The sequence below is a fragment of the Hemiscyllium ocellatum genome, chromosome 36 (assembly GCF_020745735.1).
Source record: "Hemiscyllium ocellatum isolate sHemOce1 chromosome 36, sHemOce1.pat.X.cur, whole genome shotgun sequence".
NCBI lineage: Eukaryota > Metazoa > Chordata > Chondrichthyes > Orectolobiformes > Hemiscylliidae > Hemiscyllium > Hemiscyllium ocellatum.
In genome coordinates this window covers 8,057,385-8,070,782 of record NC_083436.1, presented here as the reverse complement: position 1 = coordinate 8,070,782, position 13,398 = coordinate 8,057,385, and the positions used below count along the sequence as shown (strand labels likewise).

Genomic DNA, 13,398 nt, shown 5'->3' with positions numbered 1-13,398 from the left:
TATCTAAATTTTTGATTATCCGGACAAGATCGCAAAGTCCTGGTGCTTGGCTAAACTGTGTAATCTGGCATTCAATTATCTGAACAAAATATTCCCTGCCTGTGTCATTCGGATAATCAAGGTTCCTCTGTAGATGTGCCCTTTTCATAACTTGCACATCCGTCTTGGCATCATAATCAAATTTGGCAACCATCATTTAAGTCACTGTAAGATTGTGATTGTACTGATCTGTGGAATCATACTCATTACATCTAGCCAACCCAAAAATGATCCATTTCTACTTTTGTTTTCCTATTAACATAGCATTGGTTGCCTAACCGGTTACATCCCTGTACATACATTCTAGCTACACCTTCCTCTATTCTTCTTCATTCTTGTTCTATTCACTAATCTTTGTGGATCTTGTCAAATGCCTTCTGGTAATATACCACATACATGAGTTTCCTTTTATCTATGTTGCTTTGTCAAATAATTCTTAAATGGTAAACAATTTATTTTCCTCAAAACCATTGTTGATTTTTGAAATGCTCAGCTACAACGTTTTGAGGAAAGTACCAGCATCTGTTAATCAATAGGGTTTGATTTCAGCCTCCGGTGACTGGGCCTGTGTGGAATTTGCACATTCTCCCTCTCTGTGTGGATTTCCACTGGGTGCTCTGGTTTCCTCCCATAGCCCAACGATGTGCAGGTTAAGTGGATTGGCCATGCTAAATTGCCCACAGTGTTCAGGGATGTGTAGTTTAGGTGGATTAGCCATGGGAAATGTGGGGTTACAGGGGGAGGGGTAGGGGGATAGGCCTGAGTGGGATAATCTGTGTGTTGGTGTGGACTTGTTGGGCCAAATGGCCTGTTTCCACACTGTAGGAATTCTATATCAGATGTTAATTTAACTGGATTATAATTTCCTGCTTTCTGTCGTATTTGCTTGAATAGAGGATGCGCAACTGCCATTTTCTCATTTTTCCTTTATAAATTCCAACTCTCTTAAAGGACTGTTGCTTACTTTAACCTTTTTTAAGTATTTGCAGAAATATTAAGTGTTATCTGTTTTGGATGTAGATTTGCTCCCTGAACTGCAAGGTTCATTTCCAGATGTTTTATTGCCCTACCAGGTAACATCTTCAGTGGGCCTCAGGTGAAGCACTGCTGAAAATTCCTGCTTTCTACTTATATATTTGGGTTTCTTTGCATTGGTAATATCATTTCTTATTTCCTGTCATCACCACAGAAAATGACATCACCAACCCAAAGAAACCCAAACATATAAATAGAAAGCAGGCATTTTCAGCATTGCTTTGCCTGAGGCCCACTGAAGATGTTACCTAGGAGGGCAATGAAACATTTGGAAATGAACCTTGCTGCTCAGTGAGTAAACCTACAACGAAAACCTCAACCCGAGCTACAAATCTTTTCAAAACTCACTAGGTAATCTGTTTTTATGTTTCCAGGTAACCTTCTCTCGGACTTAGTCTCCATTATTCTTTGTCAATCTTTGCTCTTTTATATTCTGACCAATTTTCTGATATACCACGAATCATTTCTGAAATGTATACTTTTCCTTTAAAACTCGATAACGCCTTTAGCCTACTTAAGCCACTGGTCATGATTTGGAGATGCTGGTGTTGGAGTGGGGTGTACAAAGTTTAAAAATCACACAACACCAGGTTATAGTCCAACAGGTTTAATTGGAAGCACACTAGCTTTCGGAGCGACACTCCTTCATCAGGTGATTGCCTGAAAGCGTCGCTCCGAAAGCTAGTGTGCTTCCAATCAAACCTGTTGGACTATAACCTGGTGTTGTGTGATTTTTAACTTTAAGCCACTGGTGAATGTGTCCTTTTCTACTGTTTTTTTTCTAATTGGAATGAATCTTTATGAAATATCTCCTTATAACCACAGGCGAGGTGTCAGAAGACTGGAGGTTAGCTAATGTGGTACTACTATGTAGGAAAGGTGGTAAGGAAAAACCAGGGAACTATATACTGGTGAGCCTGATATTGGTGGAGGGAATCCTGATGAACTGGATTTATATGCATTTGGAAAGACATTGACTGATTAGGGATAGTAAACATGGTTTAGTGCATCAGAAAGCATGTCTCACTAACTTTATTGTTTTTTTTTCAAAGAAGTAACAAAGAAGAGGGAGGGCAGAGCGGTGTATTGATCTACATAGATTTCAGTAAAATGTTGGACAAATGGTAGACTGGTCAGCAAGACCACATGGAATACAGGGCCAACTAGCCATTTGGTTACAAAACTGGCTCAAAGATAGAAGACAAGAGGGGAGTGGTGGAGGGTTGCTTTTCAGACTGGAGGCCATAAGGATTGGTAATGGGTCCAGTGCTTTTTGTCATTTATATAAATGATGTGGATGTGAACATAGGAGGTATAGTTAGTAAGTTTGCAGATTACACCAAAATTGGAAGTGTAGTGGACAGCAAAAATGGGATCTTGATCAGATGGGTCAAGGAGTGGCAGATGGAATTTAATTTAGATAAATGCGAGGTGCTGCATTTTGGAAAAGCAAATCTTAGCAGGACTTATACATTTAATGGTAAGGTCCTGGGGAGCTTTGTTGAACAGAGACCTTGGAGTATAAGTTCTTAGTTCCTTGAAAGTGGAGTTGCAAGTAGATAGGTTGGGGCTGTTTTTATCTGAAGCACTGGAGGTTGAGGGGTGACCTTATAGAGGTTTATAAAATGAGGGGTATGGATGGTGTAAATAGCCAAAGTCTTTTCTCTGGAGTGGAGGAGTCCAGAACTATACCATTCCTAGAATTAGAATCCCGACAGTGTGGAAACAGGCCCTTCAGCCCAACAAATCCACACCAACCCTCTGAAAAGTAACCCACCAAGAACCATTCCCATACCCTATTATCCTATATTTATCCCAGACTAATGCACCTAACCTACACATCCCTGAACACTATGGGTAATTTAGCATAGTCATTCAACTAAACCTGCATATCTTTGGATTGTGGGAGGTAACCGGCTCACCCGGAGGAAATCTACGCAGAGACGGAGAATGTACAAACTCCACACTGTCACAAAGCTAGTCCCATTTTTTTTTAACTAAAAGCTGTTCCTTGGCTCAAGGAGACTCTGTCCTTTTTTTCTCAGAGGGGTAATAAACCGGGCCGGGCTCCGATCAGTCTGGTTTGGTACAGAGATGAAAAGGATCCTTTTTTGTATGTAAACAGATGAGACTTCAGGCCAAAGTGGTCATGTTTTAGAGGTAACCTGTATAATGAAAGGACAGTGGTTAGCTCTCTAGCTGAGCTGAGCAGCTTTAGTTCAGTATGAACTGGTGAGGAGTTCAACAGTGAGCTGTTTCTACCCTTCAACTTCAACCTATAAGCATGTGCTCCATTTGTACTGGGTTTTAAAGGGAGTTTGCTTATTGGGACTGTTGTATATATTCGGAACAGCATAATTGTCTAATTTGGACAGACTGAGTTCTGTAGGGGTTCTTTATTCTGCTCTGTGTTTCATTGTGTAATTTTGTCAATAAATTTTTGCCTGTTTTAAAATCCAGTAGTCAATCTAGCTAACTTCGAGTAGTTTTCACTTTACACTTACCGAAACAAATTACAAAGTTGTGGTCTGGGACTGCCTGCTTAAGAACATTTTGAACGGTCAGGCTTGGTCCATAACAACACAGTCACTCAAGGCTGGAATCGAACCGGGTCCCTAGTACGATGAAGCAGCAGTATTAACTACTGAACCACCGTGTCATTCCCCCACTTAGTTAGCTGAGCTATCCCTCCATCTTTCCCAGCTTTTCGTCTGTCTGAAATGCCACGTACCCTTGAATGTTTAGGTTGTGGCCTTTGTCATCTTGCAGTACTGATCTGATAAGTTTCAGATCATACCTGTACTTTACCTGAGATGTCAGTTTATGTCCTGTTGTAATTACCACATATATTCAATTATAGAACCTTCAATTTTTAATCATTGTTGGAGTCTGTGGCATTATTTGCTGTACATGGCCCTTTTCCTGCTCTGGGGCAAGTATGCTTGAACCCAGACTTCCTGGCTCAGAAATTGGGGCACTCTGTGCCACAGGAGCTCCAGTTTCTCAAGATAATCTATCTGGCCAGCATGGACAAGTTGGACCAAAGGGTCTGTTTCCATGTTGTACAGCTCTGTCACTCTACTGTCCTTGGCCCAACAATTTTTAGCTGCTTAGGATTGGAAGGTTATCAAGCCGGAAAAGGTTCTGGAACAAGTCATAGAACTGGATAGGCTGGGACTTCTTTCACTGCAGTTTAGGAGGTTGAGGGCTGACCTTATAGCGGTTTATAAAATCATGAGGGGCATGGATAAGGTGAATGGCAGGTGTCTTTTTGCAATGGTTGGGAATTTCAAGACTAGGAGGCATAGGATGAGGGGTAACTTGTAAGCTTAACTACCTATGTCCATCACTTCCTCGAAGTTCAATCCACACACTAACCACATTTGGATACAGATTTGAAGGGATATAGGCCAAGCACAGATACATGGGACTAGTGTAGTTTGGTATTAGGGTTGGCATGTTTTTACCAATAAGTCAATTTCTGTGTTGTATGACCATCAAGAGGTCAGAAGGGGGATGTTTGCTGATTGCATAATATTCAGCATCATTTGTGACTTCTGAAATACTGAAACAATATTCTGATCTAAATCTGAATCTGGAGATTGATTCTTTTTTCAATACTCTATTCTATGCCTTTTATTTAAAATCCTTCAAGTGTTGACAATCCATTTTATCAAATGGCACTTAAAGCAATAACCCACACACTCACTCTCAGTTTGAGTTGCTGGAAGTCAGAAGCCTTTAGGAGGGATCTTGTGGTGGAGTTAGCATCCCTCCTCCTGGGCTGGGTGAGCCAAGTTCAAGATCTGGACAACATCCAGGTTGTGCTTAGTGGCAAGTAACATATGAGCCACTGAACTGCATGGCAATTATATATTGCCTGAGTTAAGAGGCAATCTTGAGTGTTTCAAGGCATTAGAATGAATCTAACAATTGCTCCTTGATATTCAAAGGTATTGCCATCACGCAATCCCCACCATCCTGAGGGATTACCATTGATGAGAAACAGAAATGGGACAAACTATAAAAGTACTACAGCTACAAGAACACATTACATTAGGACTTATGCAGTGAGCAACTCACTGTCATATCTACTCTGCTGACCTGGATGAGTGGTGCAGTTAAGAAGTTTAACACCATCCAAGAAAAATTAGTCCATTTTACGGGCACCCAGTCCACCACCTTCAACATTCACTCCCTTCACCATTGACACTGCTGCCACTGTGCATCAATCGTCTACAAGATGCACTGCAGCAACTCTTTCTAATCCATGACTTGCACCACTTACAAGGCAGCAGATCCATGGGAACACCACTACCTGCAAGTTCCTTCCAAGCCACACAGCATCTCGACATGGAAAAATAACCACCATTTCTTCAATGTTGCTGGGAAAACTTTGGAACTCTATAATGGCCTTGGGTATATCACTACCCCAAAGACAACAAAAGTTTTTAAAAGACACTTAGCAGCACCACCACCACTACTTGCCATTAAAGATAGTTAGTGTAAAAAGTGAGGTCTGCAGATGCTGGAGATCAGAGCTGAAAATGTGTTGCTGGTTAAAGCACAGCAGGTCAGGCAGCATCCAAGGAAAAGGAAATTCGACGTTTCGGGCCAGAGCCAGATTCCTGATGAAGGGCTCTGGCCCGAAACGTCGAATTTCCGGTCCATTAAAGATAGTTAATATATAATGGCCCTTCCAGTGACATCCACAGCCCGTGAATTCTTTTTAAAACTCTTGCTTTAAAATACTCCTTAAAAGCTTTCTCTTTGACTTGCCTTTTGACCAGCTGTGATAGTATTGTTTTATTTTTCTAATGCTCCTCAATTATTTTACTTTCTGGTGCTAAATTACATACTTTGAGACATTTTAGTATGTTAAAGATGCTGTTTGAAGTTTGGAAAAACAATTTAAACAAAAACAAAACAAAATCCCAACATGTATAACCTGGTAAAGTCACCATTGTCCAGATTCAGGGATGCGGATATTGGGAACTTTGCTGGTATTGGCCATTGGAAGGGAATAGTGGATAGTTCTAAAGAGTTACCTTGAAAGGTGAAATCCAGTATTGCAGCCAGGTATACCAGTATTTATGAGCAGTCTTGATCCTACAGTTTTAAAATACACACTCACCTTGTAGCAACAATGAGTTAAGGTCTCAGCCATTACTAGTATTTTTTTGGATTAGATTCCCTACAGCATGGAAACAGGCCCTTCGGCCCAACAAGTCCACACCAACCCTTTGAAGAGAAACCCAACCAGACCCATTTCCCTACCCTGTATGGGCAATTTAGCACAGCCAATTCACCTGACCTGCACATCTTTGGACTGTGGGAGGAAACCAAAGCACCCGGAGGAAACCCATGCAGACACGGGGAGAATGTTTGTGTGGAGTTGCACAGTCACCCAAGGCTAGAATCGAACCCAGGTCCCTGGTGCTGTGAGGCAGCAGAGCTAACTACTGAGGCACTGTGCTGCCGCTGCAGCTAACTGGCACCTGATTTCCTGGGCAGACCGGAGTTTATTATATGTTGACGAACAAATCAAAATTAACATGTGACATTCACTTAAAAACGCACGAAAAGAAACATTTACCACAATACAGGAACATTTCAACTTGAAAAATAAATCAAGTTTATTGAATAAAAGTCTGCAAGGAGAGAATATTGAAATAAACAATTTGCTCAGCTTTAGTGATACAAGATACTCATTCATTTATCTAGTTATGGGGGTGGGGGAGGATCTGTTAGCTTAGTTGGTGAAATGGCTGGTTTGAGATCCAGTGATTCCAAAAATCCAGATTCAATTCCAACACTGGATGAGGACACTATGAAGCTCCTATCTTCCCAACCTCTCCCCTTGTTGGAGTTGGTGTCCCCCAGGTTAAATCACCACCAGTTGTCTCACCTCTAATGAGCGCAGATCAATGGTTGGTTAGGATTATGGCAACTGTACCTGATGAATCTTACCAGCTATGGAGAGAGTTAGAGGGATTGGGAACAAAAGTCAATTCAAAATCTCTCCTGATGGTGCCCAATCGCCTACATTCTCAAGCTCACTGGAGACCAATGAAAAAGGCTCTCTCAGTGCTGGCCAGTTAAAGACAGAAGGTTGGTCAGATACCCAAAAGTTTGGTCAGCAGCTCCAATGGAAGTAGTAGGCATCGCAGCAACAGGCAGAATCTGGAGACACCTGTAAATGGCAGATGAAATCATTAAGAACTATTTGGGGCCTCAGCTGCAAGGTTCTCATTCTGGAGTAGGATTCCCACCACAGCAGATGGCTACAGGGTGGTGACATGCAAGGAAACAAAGGGGGTCTCACTGAAAGTACTGCCCTCCAAGGACTTGACAATATCTACCTGTGCTGCTGCTACCTATTTGCCACTAATTTGTTACCCACCATCATTCTACCGCTGACTCACATCTGGCAAGATCACATCGCAGCAGTAAAAATAATCATCTCACTGACCAGATAGCAACCTTTCAGATCTCCTACCTAGCCCACTTCCTTAAATTTCCATCTAACTTTCCCTCCAGAGGGGGGCAGGACAAATAAGTCAGTGGGTTGACACAACCAAGATCATCAGAGCAATACGTTCCTAGCAGAAAGGTTCATGAGTAACCAGCACCTCACTCCCAATGCAGGCCCTTAAGGAGCAATTAATAGCCCTCTATCTTCTTCCTTGGCTCAGTATCCATTTTTCCTTATGCCACTGAAGTGCCTATAGGTATATGATGATGAAAAAGGGATTTCAGAAATGCTTATTGTTCATTACTCTGCACACAAAACAGAAACTCAAAATGGAAAGCACAGTGAAACATAATGGTCAGATTCTGAATGATTACACAAGCCTTTAATTGTAAGAATGAGTAATTCAGAACTGTTCAGTCAATTTCAAAATTTCTCCACAGGACTTTGTTCAAGAAAACAACATTTTAAACAGGCCAACAACATTTAGGCATATTAACAGACTTGATTGAACAGAGGATTACAAAGGCAAGTTTAAAAAGTTGAGGAATAAAGATAAAATTTACTTCATATAGGCTCTCATGGGCAATATCTGTACAAATGGCAGTAGTTCCATTGAACCATTAATTAGCAACAAAGGTGGAACTGCTAAAATAACCACAGGCATAATGAATTAAAACTTAAAATCCCTGAGAAGTAGCCACCCGGTATCGATAAATGGTTAGCAAAGACCCAAAAGAATATTTAAATGAATTTATCCAAATAAAATTTTACACGCTTGAAATAGTCACTTGTTACAAATAAGCAAACGTAAAGAATATCAATTCAAACCCATTTCTTACATTTGCAACGGTGCAATTTTATATGTCTCCTCCAAGGATAAAACATTAACATGAATAACAAAGTAATGCACTTCAGTATAGCTTCAAAAGGTTCCATCGTTATTTCACAGATAACATCACAACTGGGCTCCTTTTTTCTTCTGTTTTTTCTTGTTTTTATTGTTTGGCACCACTTTATTTGTTGATATTTGCTGGGTGTCTTCAGAATTTATTTTTCTAAAGTATAAAACAAAAACAATTGATCATCAACTTCAGTAATTAGGTCAAATGCGTTACTGATTTAGAAAAAATTCATCAACTGAATGAAAACTGGAACATTTCATCTACATCTACTGTACTGAACCCTTTCATAATTTTAAAAACCTCTCTAAGATCACTCGCAATGTTGCCTTTTAAAGAGAACAGGAACCCCAATTGGTCAGCCCTGGTAAGTTTTGTTCATTAGTTTTGGTCACATCTTTGTAAATGGTCTTTTGCACACTTTCTAACATCTTTATGTTTTAAAAACGTGCAAATCACAAACAAGCATACTATACATTCATGGTCTAAATCAAGGTTCCATACAAGCTTAACATTCAACGTTTTCGCTTCAGAATTCTGTTCTTCTATTTATGAACCCTAATGTTTTGTTTTTATATTTTATAGGTTTTTTAATCCACATAACTATTTTTCATCATTTCTGGATCTGTACCCTCAGATTCCTTTAACATTTGAATTCATGGCTGCATGCAAGGACTTCCTTACACGGCTTACCAGCCTCCAGTCTGCACTGAAACGGAGCAGTCAAATGGCATTTCTTTGGCATTTTGCTTGAGAAAAAGGGACAGGTTTTGTATTACAGTCTGCCACAAGCCTGCACACATTAGGATTCCTGCAGGGTCCACGTGTTATTAGTTGGCCTTATGGGTGAGCTTGTAAATAGGAGCCATTTGTTTGATGTCAAAATAGGGCCCAATGTCATCCTGCAGGATAACGGCTGGCGTGGTCAGATCATTTCTCACTGTATTGTGCAAACTCACAAAATAGGCCGAACCATCACTTTGGGAGCTGTAAAGTACCCAGTCTCCCCAAGATTACCGTGGAAAGTTGAAGGTATCCCAAACACTAACAGCAGCAGTTACGGGACTTCTGGGACGCTGCTATCAAGACAAGTGTTGATACTGCTCTGCACATCATACAAATGAATGATTGGGGATATGATTTTGAATGTCTGTGTAATGCCAGTATCACAGACCCTACATCCAAATGACTGGTCACTTGTGTGAAATGACATATCCCTTCGGCTCTTTCAGACAAGGTAGATACTGACTGTTCCCAACCAGCCCGTGACGTTGTCCAGTTATGGAAGTAACCCTGAATAAGCCTGGAATTGCATTTGCAACTAATTTAATATTATCAGTCAAGCCCTGCAGTGTGACACACTTGTAGCTTCCAGTACGCACATGTAATATACAGAAGCCTGCTTTTTGCAGACAGATATATCATTCATTCTATGGTTCATTTCTCAACAATGCTATGACCAAAATCAGTCAACCTGCCTGATTTAAACAAAGCTCGATAATTAGAGTCAGAGAGATGTACAGCACAGAAACAGACTTTTCAGTCCAACTCATCCAATCTGACCAGATATCCTAAAGTAATCTAGTCTCATTTGCCAGCATTTAGTCCATATCTCCCCAGACCCCTCCTATTCATAAACCCATCCAAGTGCCTTTTAAATGTTGTAATTGTACCCGCCTCCACAACTTCCTCTGGCAGTTCATTCCATACATGTACCACCATCTGCATGAAAAAGTTGCCCCTTAGCTCCCTTTTAAAATCTTTCGCTCTTGTCTTAAACCTATGACTCTAGTGATGGACTCACCTACTCTGGCGAAAAGACCTAGTCTATTTATCCTATCCATACCCCTATGATTTTATAAGCCGCTATAAGATCACCGCTCAGCCTCAGACGCTCCAGAGAAAATAGCCCCAGCCTGTTCAGCCTCTCCACATAGCTCAAACCCTCCCAGCCTGGCAACATCCTTGTAAATCTTTTCTGAACCCTTTCAAGTTTAAGATCTCTCTTCCTTAACTGCCAGTTAGCATTAATTGTTGAACTTCTCATGTCAACCTATCAGCATGCTTCCTCATACAATATAAATGTGGTTTCCCTGCTGGTCACTCGGGTGTTTCCTATCTTTTTGGTGGTGGAAATTGAATAAAGATTTGTGCTCTTTGCGTCTCTCACTGTGTCTCACACCTGCACACACACACTATGGGCGCTGGGGAAAAAAATAAGCACTACCGCAGTTAGGCGGTAGTGTGGGGGAAATGAAAAAAAAAGACCAGGATTGTAGCCCTTTAAGAAAAAAAATAAAAAAATAAGAAAAAAAAACAGGAGTGTCTGTTTGATCTCGCAGCATCACCCTTTGTGAAGGGCATTGCTTGTCACTGGCCACTCGGGTGTTTCCCATCTTCCTGGTGGTGGAAATTTAAAATAAAGATTTGTGCACCTTGTGTCTCACACCTGCACACACACACACCATGGGTGCTGGGGAAAAAATAAGCACTACCGCAGTTAGGCAGTAGTGTGGGGGTTAATTAAAAAAAAGAGAAAAAAAAATTAAAAATGAAAAAAAAAATGTGGTTTCCCCTGACATTAGTATATCTTTGCGAGTTGTCCCTATAAGTGCAAGATGAAAAACTTTGACAAGATACATCGTTAACAGAAATATTCCTTTGTGCTAACACATTTAGACTCATCTTCCAAGAACTGGGTGGCTCCTCATTAAAATATACAACTTCATACTTGGGTTTTGAATTACATTGCTACTTATATAGCCATTCAGCAAGATTCATTACTGATATCTATTTCGGAACATTAGATTAGATTACTTACAGTGTGGAAACAGGCCCTTCGGCCCAACAAGTCCACACTGACCCGCCGAAGCGCAACCCACCCATACCCCTACATTTACCCCTTATCTAACACTACGGGCAATTTTAGCATGGCCGATTCACCTGACCTGCACATCTTTGGACTGTGGGAGGAAACCGGAGCACCCGGAGGAAACCCATGCAGACACGGGGAGAACTTGCAAACTCCACACAGTCAGTCGCCTGAGGCGGGAATTGAACCCGGATCTCTGGCGCTGTGAGGCAGCAGTGCTAACCACTGTGCCTCCGTGCCGCCCACAAATTCTTTCTTAGTATTTGTCATCACTCTCAAACTTTGATTCCAGAATCCAAATTGTTAAGTAGTGATCAATAGCAGTTCCAACTTCAGCACCAGCTGTGGCTCAGTTGAAGGCATTCCTCTCAATTTACAAGATTTGAATCTGAAAAGCCTTCCAGAGGTCCAAGCATAAAATTAAAGTTGACACTCCAGTGCATTATTGAGGGAATGCGGCACGGTTGGTTGGTGCCACACGGTTGGTTGATGCCACCTTTTATATGTGATATTAAATCAAGGTCCAGTTTTCTTTCAAAGGTAAACATGCTGTAGCACTATTTTGAACAGTAGCAGTGGAGGTTTCCCAATGTCAAAGACTGCAGATGGAGGCTGCTTGGCCCAGTAAGTTTGCACTGATCCACTGAGGAACATCTCACCAGACCTACCACACCCCCAACCCCATAACCCCACATTTACTAATCCACCTAGGCTGCACATCCCTAAACACTACAGAGCAATGACCAATTCATCCAGATCTACACATCTTTCCCATAGCACCCAGTCAAAAGACATGCAGGCATATAGGATGAACATGCAAATTCCACACAGACAGTCACCCAAGGCTGGAATCGAACCCCAGTCTCTGGCGCTGCGAGGCAGCATTGCTAACCACTGAGCCACCACGCCACCCTTAATCCTAGAATTATAGAATGCTTTTACAGCACAGAAGACAGTCTTTACATTGCACCAGCATGTCACACAGTTCGAATCACCAGCCTTTACCCTGGAGCCCCGAAATTCATTTTCTTCAAATAATCATTCAATTCTCTTTTTTAAAAAAAATAAAAGACCTCTATATCAAATCTTACCCCAAAACATCTGAGTTGTATATTCCAGATTCTAACCCTGCTGGAAAAGCTATCCTGCATATCACCGTTCCTTCTGTGGCCCATCGTGTTAATTTGGTGTCTCATGCTGCTCTATTTCTCTCCTAACAAGCACAGCCTTTTTCTTACCTACTCTGCCCAAGTGCTTCCTGATTTTGAACAGGGGCCAGTATTTATCCTTTCATCAATACCACATGAACAAATTGGATTATCATTACATTAGTGTTTCAGAGCGATTGCTGTATGGAAATATGCTAACAGGTTTCATTCATTACAAGAATGACTACATCTTAAAAATACTTATCAATGCCTCGAGGTCCTGGCAGTGACGGCCACAGTGACGGTCACAGCCATAGAACAAGACAATGAAGTCTACCTTCCTTTTCTCTTCCCAATCCTCGTGGAAGACCTTGTGCCACCCAACACCACAAGATGTAATTTAACACCTAAGTGTTTCTGATTTATTCTTGGTAGTTTTGAGATACTCAACCTTTTACTTGTCTTCTACCAGTCATGAATCTATCAAAGGCCTGTGGAAGTCGCTGAATATCCAATGCATTATCCATGTCTATTTGTTCTTTCAAATAACTCAATAAGATCGGTCAAGCATAATCTACCTTTTTGAAATCCATGCTAAATATTCCTTATTACCTTTTCAGTTTCTATGGCAACAATCGAGTCAGTTAAGGTAATACAAATCTTGGTACCTGCAACAAGAATTCTGGTCCCAATAAGCGAATGATGGGAAAGCAAAACAATGCTACAACAGGCAATCTTAGAATGTGCACAGCCTGTATGTACCTGTTCCTTTAACTTCAATGTTACACATCTTTTTACTCACTTATGGTGTCTCATTATCAGCTAGGTTTGACCTTGTTCTATTTCAAAGTTAAATATATTTCTCTGAACTCACTATTTTTAAACATTTCCTGTCATTGTTCTCTCTTTATATACCAATATTTTTCTTCA

At 41.0% G+C, this 13,398-nt stretch overlaps 1 protein-coding gene across 1 annotated transcript in view; it reads right to left on the bottom strand.

Annotated features, from left to right (window-relative positions):
• Nucleotides 1-6,726: 6,726 nt before the first annotated feature.
• The window catches only part of exosc9 (exosome component 9), a 73,023-nt gene continuing 66,351 nt past the window's right edge, over nt 6,727-13,398 (bottom strand). Inside the window, exon 12 of the mRNA XM_060851366.1 lies at nt 6,727-8,604. Coding sequence (XP_060707349.1) covers nt 8,505-8,604 — 100 coding nt within the window. The 3' untranslated portion in view covers nt 6,727-8,504. The remainder of the gene's footprint in view (nt 8,605-13,398) is intronic.